General features: G+C 43.2%; 1 protein-coding gene across 1 annotated transcript in view; it reads right to left on the reverse strand.

The window, feature by feature from the left end:
- Positions 1-12,249, reverse strand: part of LOC133623907 (zinc finger protein 106-like) — a 62,384-nt gene that overhangs the window by 27,778 nt on the left and 22,357 nt on the right. Inside the window, exons 7-11 of the mRNA XM_061987388.2 lie at positions 3,859-3,919; positions 3,604-3,758; positions 1,952-2,012; positions 1,138-1,870; positions 1,021-1,070 (exon numbers count right to left, since the gene is read on the reverse strand). Of these exons, the coding sequence (XP_061843372.2) occupies positions 1,021-1,070; positions 1,138-1,870; positions 1,952-2,012; positions 3,604-3,758; positions 3,859-3,919 (1,060 nt within the window). The remainder of the gene's footprint in view (positions 1-1,020; positions 1,071-1,137; positions 1,871-1,951; positions 2,013-3,603; positions 3,759-3,858; positions 3,920-12,249) is intronic.

Here is a 12,249-nt window from a genome sequence, read left to right on the forward strand (position 1 = left end):
ATCCGGATGGTTCTTTTCCTCTTTGGTCCGGAGGACACGACGTGCACAGTTTCCAAAAACAATTTGAAATGTGGACTCGTCAGACCACAGAACACTTTTCCACTTTGTATCAGTCCCAGCTCAGGCCCAGCGAAGCAGACGGCGTTTCTGGGTGTTGTTGATAAACGGTTTTCGCCTTGAGTTTTTACTTGCACTTACAGATGTAGCGACTAACTGTAGTTACTGACATTGGGTTTCTGAAGTGTTCCTGAGCCCATGTGGTGATATCCTTTACACACGGATGTCGCTTGTTGATGCAGTACAACCTGAGGAATCGAAGTTCACAGGCTCAGCTGCTTACGTGCAGGGATTTCTCCAGATTCTCTGAACCCTTTGATGATATTACGGACCGTCGATGGTGAAATCCCTCAGTTCCTTGCAATAGCTGGTTGAGAAAGGTTTTTCTTAAACTGTTCAACAATTTGCTCACGCATTTGTTGACAAAGTGGTGACCCTCGCCCCATCTTTGTTTGAGAATGACTGAGCATTTCATGGAATCTACTTTTATACCCAATCATGGCACCCACCTGTTCCCAATTTGCCTGTTCACCTGTGGGATGTTCCAAATAAGTGTTTGATGAGCATTCCTCAACTTTATCAGTATTTATTGCCACCTTTCCCAACTTCTTTGTCACGTGTTGCTGGCATCAAATTCTAAAGTTAATGATTATTTGCACAACATTTTTTTTATCGGTTTGAACATCAAATATGTTGTCTTTGTAGCATATTCAACTGAATATGGGTTGAAAATGATTCGCAAATCATTGCATTCCGTTTATATTTACATCTAACACAATTTCCCAACTCATATGGAAACGGGGTTTGTAGAACAAGCAAACACCTGGAGAACACGATAATGATCAACTATTGAATTTAAACAAGCCTGCCCGGAGAACAATGAAGACCTGAACTGAACTCACTCTGTATCTGACAATATAGAGAAACTAGTAAGAGGAATAACATGGCAGTGATGGCACTAACCTGGAGGAGGAGTGGTTTCACTTCCAGACACAACAGGACCTGCGGTTTGCCTGGGAGAGGGTAAAGACAACATTTAGTGACTTTGTTCTTGATAGGAAACAAAAAAAGCAAACTCACCTATTAAAAACATTGTGTTGCTGGTAAGTCGATGTGCTTGAGGAACTGCGCTGCACACCGACACACTTCTGAGGCGCCTCTTGAAGACCTGGCCTCTTTAAGGGCCCACTATCAGGTGAGTCCTCGTTCTCGGATTCATCGACGTCGATAACGACCGTTTTGGAGGAATCCATTACCTCCACTAAATCATCGCTATCATCCCCTTTGTCACCATACGCTGCCATGGTAGACGGTACATGCCTCCCGCCCTCACGCTCATTGACTTGTATGTGTTCTGCGGAGGGATGTTCTTCATACCTATGCTCAGAATTCATTTGGATAACTTCCCCTTTCGAAAGATGCTCCCTCTTCACCGCATCCATGTAGGAGGACTTAGCAAACAAGGACGGAGTCACAGGTGCTGAACACTTGGTTAGTTTACAAACAGCCGATGTGGGAGGAACCACAATGGGTGAAGCCCGAGTAGGAGGTGACGGCAGCAACACAGGATAGGTTGTTAGTGTGTTGACGTCGTTCATTTGGGCATGGGGGTGATGTAAAGCTGGCAGGTTCATGGGTTCTTGTTTAACTGTAGTGGTTGGCGTGGGCAGGCCGGCGAGAGGAGGCTGGCTGGTGAAGGGCGTCTGAGGGCTGTTGGCGGGAGAGGCAAGGACGCCAGAAGATGGCCTCTGAGTGGATCCCGCTGATGATGGAGTGGCTACCTGCACCCCATTAGAGGTTGCAGAATACACTTCTGGAAATGACCACAAAATGACTGGTAAAATGAAGAACTTCCGGGTAGCATGCCTTACTTTAAAAGGCCCAAGAACAGTACCTTGCATCCCCTGTAGAATCTCAATACGCCTCGCTCTCAGACCGTCCACCTCTGTAGAGCACTAGGGACAAAATCGATATAACCGGAGGAAAAGACAAAAAAATATATACTGTACAGTGTTTCCCACAGGACAGCCATCTATTTGTGGTGGTGTGGTTGGGGGTGGCGGCGGCAGCGGCGATGACCAAGAAGAACGCGGAGTTGGAATATAATTACAACATTTTATGTACATATTTATATACAGATTTGAACAATTAGTGATTCACTGATATATATTTATTAATTGTGGTTCTTACAAAAAATATATCTTATAAAATATAAAAGCTAAAATGTCTCTTAAAGCTCTGCCCCTTTAATTAGTGAATACTAAATAATTTAACTTTAGCCTACTACTACAACCATATTATTTACCAGCAACATGAAGTGAAACAGAGGCAGAGGTGCCCTGCCACAGTCAGTCAACCTCCTTCTCCTCCTCCTGCTGCTGCTGAACAGGTCGCACCTGTGGTCCGGACTGTAGGCCTACCTCCTCTCCAAGTCGAGCCCTTTTCGGCCGTTGAAAATATTTTTCTATACTCATCTGTGTGAAGGAGTGAACATCCAACATTAGAATGTATTACTAACGAGCAGAACCGCTCTATGTACAGTGCCGTCTAACCTTAAGCGGCAGCAGCTCAACACATGCAGGGTTCAACGTTAAGGTTGTTTTCTACTTGCCCGACTTCTCAAATCTACTTGCCCCAATAATTTTACTTGTCCTGCCGAGGTTTTTTTCTGGCTGTGTAGTGCTCATGGCTTATATCTTACTAAAATTCTTCCCGTTGACTATTTACAACACTACACAGTATTTATTATTATTATTATTATTATTATCTATAATTACATTTAAATGGCATTGTATACATGTAAAATTAAATGCTATTTCACATTATTTGACCAGTAGCAGTTAAACTCATCTGAACAGGTCAGCCACCTGTTTAAAGCCCGATCACAGTTGAAATCTTGAAATGAACGGCCTTTAATGGCCAAAACATTAACCTGGACAACATTTTAACAGCTAGTTGGCTCAGATTTTATTCTTTTCATTGCATTCACATGCTGCAGTGGACAGTGGACAATTTAGCTTCAGTCCATGTGTGTTTATTGACAACAGGGTTATAACCTGGACACGTTAGCTCGTCGGTATGAAAACAGGTGACTGTTACTACGTGCGTCTGCCCCGGCCCACGAGTCAAACAGCGGCGGTGTTAATGAAGCAGCGTCAGGCTGCTCACCGTCAGTGAAACGCTCGGTGAAATCGCGGATTAACGTTAAATATATGACGAGCCGCGAGCGATGCAGCTATAACCTATCTACCTATAACCTATATTACCCTCGTATTTTGATCCTTCGTTGTCTTCTTCTTCTTCTTCTGGCCCACCAGGTGAATTAAGTGCTATTGGCGGAGTTACAATGCATAGTAGGCTACCGCCACCTACTGCACCGGAGTTGTAACTACAAGCAACATTCACAGAAAGTCCCATTGCTTTTATGAGCGGTCGAGCGAGTCAAAAGCCGAAGAATCCATTTGTGGCGGACGTAATTCTTTCGTGGCGGGCCGCCACAAATAAATGAATGTGTGGGAAACACTGCTGTAACTATTTGAGTTGTACCTGCTGCTTCAACATCATGAGCCTCTGCACTTCTGTGTAGGCGACCTGTAAGGCATTGCGGGCCAGGCCGAGAGACTTGTCCAAATCTTGCAGCGAGCAACTCAGCTCTTCTTCCTTGAGTGACACCGCTAAAAGTTGGTCCATTTGGTTCTGGTCTGAAGGCAAAGTTAAAAAAAAAAAAAGTTAAATTTTTATTGAAATTTGGACGACTGATGGTAATAATAATAATAATAATGCATGAAATATAAGAAATACCCTTAATCAATGTAGTTTTCTTCCGTTTAACATTTGCTTGCTGATTAGAAACACCATCATCCTGCAGGAATATTTGTAAACACTTCATTAAAACATCCAGCAATGTAAGACACATGCATGAGGAAAAATATTTTTCCTGACAAAATCAAAGGCAGAAAACATTTGAATTGGCATGAGACAATTTCAACTGCAATAGATAAAAAAAATTATTTAGTACCGTATTTTTCGGATTATAAATCGCAGTTTTTTTTCATAGTTTGGCCGGGGGTGCGACTTATACTCAGGAGCAACTTATGTGTGAAATTATTAACACATTACTGTAAAATATCAAATAATATTATTAAGAGACTAGGCCAGGGGTCGGCAACCTTTACCAGTCAAAGAGCCATTTTGACCAGTTTCGCAAATTATAGAAAACAATGGGAGCCGCAAATTTTTTTTGAAATTTTAAATGAATTAACACTGCACACAAAGTTTTATTTTTGCTTTGTGCTATGTATAAACTAGGGGTCTCAGACACGCTGCCCACACCTTTATATGGAATTTTGAAAGCTGGTGCGGCACGCGGGTTTTAAATGAATGGCGCTTGTCAACGTCAAGCGTGCTGTGATGGTACAGCATATAGCACCCACTACAACCAGCGTGCCTGATCAGCCACACGTTGTACGGTATTTCCCCTTGCTCACGCAAATGACAGCAAGGCATACTTGGTCAACAACCACACAGGTTACACTGACGGTGGCGGTATAAAAAAAATTATAACACTCTTACTAATAATGCGCCACAATGTGAACCCACACCAAACAAGAATGACAAACACATTTCGGGAGAACATCTGCACAGTAACACAACATAAACACAACAGGACAAATACCCAGAATCCCATGCAGCCCTAACTCTTCCGGGATTCATTATACACTCCGCTACCAAACCCCGCCCACCTCAACCGACGCACATAGGGTTGGGGTGGGGGCGGGGTTTGGTGGTAGCAGGGGTGTATAATGTAGCCCGGAAGAGTCAGGGCTGCATGGGATCAGCCCTTTGAGACACTTGTGATTTAGGGCTATATAAATAAACATTGATTGATTGATTGATTGATTGATTCTGGGTGTTTGTTCTGTTGTGTTTATGTTGTTTTAAGGTGCAGATGTTCTCCCGAAATGTGTTTGTCATTCTTGTTTGGTTTTGGTTCAAAGTGTGGCGCATTATTAGTAAGAGTGCTAAAGTTGTTTTATATGGTCACCGTCAGTGTAACCTGTGTGGCTGTTGACAAAGTATGCCTTGCTGTCACGTACGTGTGCAAGCAGAAGATGTATATTGTATAACAAGTGTTGGGCTGGCACGCTGTTAATACAGATTGTAGAGTGTGCCAAATGTTGTACCATCATGGCACGCCCTTATTATAGTTGTAAGGGTGATAATTGGTTAATATATATCCCGGGAGTTTTTTGCGAGAGGCACTGAAATCCGGAAGTCTCACGGGAAAATTGGGGGATTCAGCAAGTAAGCTGCCGAGCCGCATCAGGAAGTCTCACGGGAAAATTGGGGGGTTCAGCAAGTAAGCTGCTGAGCCGCATCAGAGTGATCAAAGAGCCGCATGCGGCTCCGGAGCCGCGGGTTGCCGACCCCTGGACTAGGCGTATATCAGCAATCGTCACACACACACACACGCCAACCAATAAAAATTTGGTGAGGGCGGGTCATGGCAGAAGTGCATTGTAAAAAAAAAAAAAAGATGCTACCTGCTACTACCTCTGTACCTATGAAAATTGATCATTTCAACATTGGCAGTAACTTATAAAAACTGAGAAGGGCTGAACAAAAATGACTAGGGATGTACCGATCCGATATTGATATCGGAAATCAGTCCGATATTAGCCAAAAAAGTGAATATCGGATTTTATCGGACTGAATCTAAAAAGTGTTTTGGACACTCGGGTGAAGAGAGGGGCGGAGCTTTCTACCGATCACCACCTGGTGGTGAGTTGGCTGCGATGGTGGGGGAGGATGCCGGACAGACCTGGCAGGCCCAAACGCATTGTGAGGGTTTGCTGGGAACGTCTGGCAGAATCTCCTGTCAGAGAGAGTTTCAATTTCCACCTCCGGAAGAACTTTGAACATGTCACGAGGGAGGCACTAGACATTGAGTCCGAGTGGACGATGTTCCGCGCCTTTATTGTCGAGGCGGCTGATTGGAGCTGTGGCCGCAAGGTAGTTGGTGCTTGTCGTGGCGGTAATCCTAGAACCCGTTGGTGGACACCGGCGGTGAGGGATGCCGTCAAGCTGAAGAAGGAGTCCTATCGGGTTCTTTTGGCTCATGGGACTCCTGAGGCAGCGGACAGGTACCGACAGGCCAAGCGGTGTGTGGCTTCAGCGGTCGCAGAGGCAAAAACTCGGACATGGGAGGAGTTCGGGGAGGCCATGGAAAGCGACTTCCGGACGGCTTCGAAGCAATTCTGGACCACCATCCGCCGCCTCAGGAAGGGGAAGCAGTGCACTATCAACACCGTGTATGGCGAGGATGGTGTTCTGCTGACCTCGACTGCGGATGTTGTGGATCGGTGGAGGGAATACTTCGAAGACCTCCTCAATCCCACCAACACGTCTTCCTATGAGGAAGCAGTGCCTGGGGAATCTGTGGTGGGCTCTCCTATTTCTGGGGCTGAGGTTGCTGAGGTAGTTAAAAAGCTCCTCGGTGGCAAGGCCCCGGGGGTGGATGAGATCCGCCCGGAGTTCCTTAAGGCTCTGGATGCTGTGGGGCTGTCTTGGTTGACAAGACTCTGCAGCATCGCGTGGACATCGGGGGCGGTACCTCTGGATTGGCAGACCGGGGTGGCGGTTCCTCTCTTTAAGAAGGGTAACCGGAGGGTGTGTTCTAACTATCGTGGGATCACACTCCTCAGCCTTCCCGGTAAGGTCTATTTGGGTGTACTGGAGAGGAGGCTACGCCGGATAGTCGAACCTCGGATTCAGGAGGAACAGTGTGGTTTTCGTCCTGGTCGTGGAACTGTGGACCAGCTCTATACTCTCGGCAGGGTCCTTGAGGGTGCTTGGGAGTTTGCCCAACCAGGCTACATGTGTTTTGTGGACTTGGAGAAGGCATTCGACCGTGTCCCTCGGGAAGTCCTGTGGGGAGTGCTCAGGGAGTATGGGTTATCGGACTGTCTGATTGTGGCAGTCCGCTCCCTGTATGCTCAGTAGCAGAGCTTGGTCCGCATTGCCGGCAGTAAGTCGGACACGTTACCAGTGAGGGTTGGACTCCGCCAAGGCTGCCCTTTGTCACCGATTCTGTTCATAACTTTTATGGACAGAATTTCTAGGTGCAGTCAAGGCGTTGAGGGGATCTGGTTTGGTGGCTGCAGGATTAGGTCTCTGCTTTTTGCAGATGATGTGGTCCTGATGGCTTCATCTGGCCAGGATCTTCAGCTCTCGCTGGATCGGTTCGCAGCAGAGTGTGAAGCGACTGGGATGGGAATCAGCACCTCCAAGTCCGAGTCCATGGTTCTCGCCCGGAAAAGGGTGGAGTGCCATCTCCGGGTTGGGGAGGAGATCTTGCCCCAAGTGGAGGAGTTCAAGTACCTCGGAGTCTTGTTCACGAGTGAGGGAAGAGTGAATCGTGAGATCGACAGGCGGATCGGTGCGGCGTCTTCAGTAATGCGGACGCTGTATCGATCCGTTGTGGTGAAGAAGGAGCTGAGCCGAAAGGCAAAGCTCTCAATTTACCGGTCGATCTACGTTCCCATCCTCACCTATGGTCATGAGCTTTGGGTTATGACCGAAAGGACAAGATCACGGGTACAAGCGGCCGAAATGAGTTTCCTCCGCCGGGTGGCGGGTCTCTCCCTTAGAGATAGGGTGAGAAGCTCTGCCATCCGGGGGGAGCTCAAAGTAAAGCCGCTGCTCCTCCACATCGAGAGGAGCCAGATGAGGTGGTTCGGGCATCTGGTCAGGATGCCACCCGAACGCCTCCCTAGGGAGGTGTTTCAGGCACGTCCGACCGGTAGGAGGCCGCGGGGAAGACCCAGGACACGTTAGGAAGACTATGTCTCCCGGCTGGCCTGGGAACGCCTCGGGGTCCCACGGGAAGAGCTGGACGAAGTGGCTGGGGAGAGGGAAGTCTGGGCTTCCCTGCTTAGGCTGCTGCCCCCGCGACCCGACCTCGGATAAGCGGAAGATGATGGATGGATGGATGAATCTAAAAACTCCGATATAAGCTGTCCATTTATCGCTGCAGCACGTCTATAATAGGTGACTCTGGTTTGATCACACTCCAACACAGTAGGTGGCGGCAATGCCCCTTAATTAACATTGGTGCCGGCCGCGGAAGAAGAGCGTCTCTGATCCAGCATGCACAGCCCACGTGATCACAACGACGACAACGTGTGTGCTTGCAGCAAAGTGTAGTGATGTCGGCTGTGTGGAAGTATTTTAACCTAAACTCGGACAAAGACGTTGCCGCTAAATGCAACATTTGTCAGGCGCAAGTGTCCCGTGGAGGGACAGAACCGGGAAGGTTCAATACAAGCAACCTCATTGCACATTTGAAAAAACACCACAAAAAAGAAGATGAGGATTTTCGCGAGAGCAGCAAGGCGAAGCAACAAACCTCTGGCTCGCTTCAGCAACCCACGCTGGCCGAAAGCTTTGCAAGACGTGACAAACTACCACGGGACAGCAAAAAGGCAATGGCCATAACAGAAAAGATAGCCCAGTTTATTGTGCTTGATGACCAGCCCCTGTCGGTGGTGAGTAATGTCGGGTTTAAACGCTTAATGGAGCACCTCGAACCTCGCTACATTATTCCTAGCCGCCACAAATGCTTATCTTCTTAAAAAAAATCTCCACATTACGCTCGGACTGCAGAAAGTGGAGAAGGAGGAGGAGGAGTAGTAAGGGTAGTCAGCACTGACTGATTATTATTTGTTTTATGCTCTTGTTATTAGAGTGATATGTTTATTGTGTTTACACTATTCTTCAGTGAAGACTAAGAGTAATTACGAATTCACTAAGAGTGAAACTGGAGCTGTGAACTCTTAACTTAGAGCAGTTGGACAGTGGACAATATTGTGTTGTTTTTGTCCCTGCCCACAGTTGTTTCCAACATATGCTGACAGTAAAAAAATAACTGAAGTGAACTTGAATTGTTTGCACTTTAAAACGTTTATTTTTTTTATTTTATTTTTTTTTTTTTTTAAATTGGATTTATTTAGGTTATTTTTCAGGGTCTTCTAATTTATTTTTAATTTATTCTATTCAATTGTATAATTATGTTGGTATTAGTGGTTATTTTGCACTTTAAATATAACATTTTGTTTTTATTGGATTTGTTGAGGTAATACTCTTATGTTGAAGGTTAAAATTTATGTAACCAATTGGTTAATAAATGGGTCAGTTTTTCCTATACCTACTCTTGCTGACTATTGATTTCTGTTTTAACACTACAACATCAGTAACAGTAACATCACTTTATCAAGCCTTTTCTAACATTCCACACAACAAAATAAGGAATAAAAATATGTATGATTCGTGCCTATATCGTATCGTATTGATATCGGTATCGGCCAATACTCAAGGCTACAATATCGGTATCGTATCGGAAGTGAAAAAGTTGTATCGGGACATCCCTAAAAATGACACCGAAAAGAAAATCATATACTGCAGGTTACAAACTGGAAATATGCAGCAGAAAACGGCAATCGAGCAGCAGAAAGAAAGTTTGGAGTAAGCGAGAAACTTGTAAGGGACTGCCGAAAAAATTCCCCCAAAAATGCGACTTATATGTTTTTTTCCTTCTTTATTATGCATTTTCGGCTGGTGCGACTTATACTCCGAAAAATACAGAAAGTATTTTTGTCAACCTACAAAAAGCGTTCGATATGCTTGATCATAAATCATTACTGGACAAATTGTACAAATATGGGATCAGAGGAGTGGCATAGGAGTGAGTTATAAGTTACCTGAAGACTAGAAAACAGTTTGTAAAAGTTAACATTAGTGAAACTGCTTTAGGATTTTGTTTTTATGTACAGTACAGGCCAAAAGTTTGGACACACCTTCTCCTCATTCAATGCGTTTTCTTTATTTTCATGACTATTTACATTGTAGATTGTCACTGAAGGCATCAAAACTATGAATGAACACATGTGGCGTTATGTACTCAACAAAAAAAGGTGAAATAACTGAAAACATGTTTTATATTCCAGTTTCTTCAAAATAGCCACCCTTTGCTCTAATCATTGCTTTGCACACTCTTGACATACACTCATGCACATAATCACGTTTCATCAAACTTATATTAACTGGGTAACACATGGCACACTGACAAAGCTTAACCTATTGTTACTATAACAATCTACAAGGTTAATATAGGTTGCTTCTCTTTGTTCCCCTCTATTTTTCTGCATTATTTTGTATCTCTAGTTATCATTACGTATATGTATTGTTGCATTTGAACAACTGTATTGTTGATAATAGAGGTAAGTTATTGGTATTGTTCATTATCAATAGCGCTATTTCTATTGGTATTTGTATTGCTCCATTTGTAGTGTAATAATGCTCATTGTCATTTCTGTATTATTTATTTATTTCACTAGCTGCTTCTTTGCTATCACTTTTACCATCATATTTGTACATATCCTATTTGCTGATGTTGCTCTATTGTTGTTGTTTTTGTCTCTCTGTCTAATACCCCTCTTGTCCCCACAATTCCCCCTCTGTCTTCCTTTTTTGCTCTTTCTATCCCCTCCTGCTCCGACCCGACTGCACCAAATGATAATATAAATACATTTGATAAAGTCAAATACAAATAAGGCAACAAGAGAAGTATCCCACACTTCTCTTTTGTAAAGTAAATCTGAACAGCCGATATGGGCATCTACATCAACTATATGATTTGCCTGAGAAGCTGGACAGGACAAAAAAATAAAAAATAAAACTAAAACTATGAATGAACACATGTGGAGTTATGTACTTAACAAAAAAAAGTGAAATAACTGAAAACATGTTTTATATTCTAGTTTCTTCAAAATAGCCACACTTTGCGCTTGAAGCTCATCGAGAGAATGCCAAGAGTGTGCAAAAAAGTAATCAGAGCAAAGGGTGGCTATTTTGAAGAAACTAGAATACAAAACATGTTTTCAGTTATTTCATCTTTTTTTGTTAAGTACATAACTCCACATGTGTTCATTCATAGTTTTGATGCCTTCAGTGACAATCTACAATGTACCGTATTTTTCGGAGTATAAGTCGCACCGGAGTATAAGTCGCACCTGCCGAAAATGCATAATAAAGAAGGAAAAAAACATATATAAATCGCACTGGAGCCCGGCCAAACTATGAAAAAAACTGCGACTTATAGTCCGAAAAATACGGTAAATAGTCATGAAAATAAAGAAAAGGCATTGACAGAGAAGGTGTGTCCAAACCTTTGGCCTGTACTGTATTTTATTTGCAAGTGACACAACCCTATTGTATTCAAGACTAAATATCAAAAATGTGTTAGAGGTGGTTGAAAACACATTAATTAAAATTAAAAAACGGTTTGATGTTAATAGGTTAAACTAAGGATGTGGATGCCTCAATAGTATGTTGAAGGAGTTGACATTCACAAACCAAAATAGTGTTTGGGTGTTACGAGTTATGAAAATTTGTTACGGAAATCGCATAATTTTTACAATGGTTAAAATATTTGAACCTATTGCTATTTTATATAAAGTAAAGCAATTGCAAAATAAAAAATACGTAGTATATTTATATAATTCACTGGTTGTTCCATATTGGACACATTGTATTGGAATGTGGTGTAGTGCCTGTAAAACATTTAAACCTTTAAATTCAATCTGCCTTAGAAAAATTAGTGGAAGTTGATACAGGAAACCCACAAACTCTATATTTAAACAGTTAAACTTATTGAAATGTAATGAACTGGTAGAGGGCAATGTTCTAAAAAATATGTAAAAAACACAAAGAGAAATCTTTACCACACATAATTCTAAACAGATTTGTAAAAATAAAAAGAGATTCTGACCTAAAAGGAACTGAGATTTTTTTTTAAATTAGGAGTTAGGACAGTAACAATGGAAAGATGCATTTCAATCAAAATATGTTAGTTTATGGATCAAAACAATGTGAATCCCTCTCTGTATTTAAAGGGGAACATTATCACCAGACCTATGTAAGCGTCAATATATACCTTGATGTTGCAGAAAAAAGACCATATATTTTTTTAGCCGATTTCCGAACTCTAAATGGGTGAATTTTGGCGAATTAAACGCCTTTCTATTATTCGCTCTTGGAGCGATGACGTCACGTTGTGACGTCACATCGGGAAGCAATCCGCCATTTTCTCAAACACATTACAAACACCGAGTCAAATCAGCTCTGTTATTTTCC

The sequence above is a fragment of the Nerophis lumbriciformis genome, linkage group LG26 (genome assembly GCF_033978685.3).
Source record: "Nerophis lumbriciformis linkage group LG26, RoL_Nlum_v2.1, whole genome shotgun sequence".
Lineage (NCBI taxonomy): Eukaryota > Metazoa > Chordata > Actinopteri > Syngnathiformes > Syngnathidae > Nerophis > Nerophis lumbriciformis.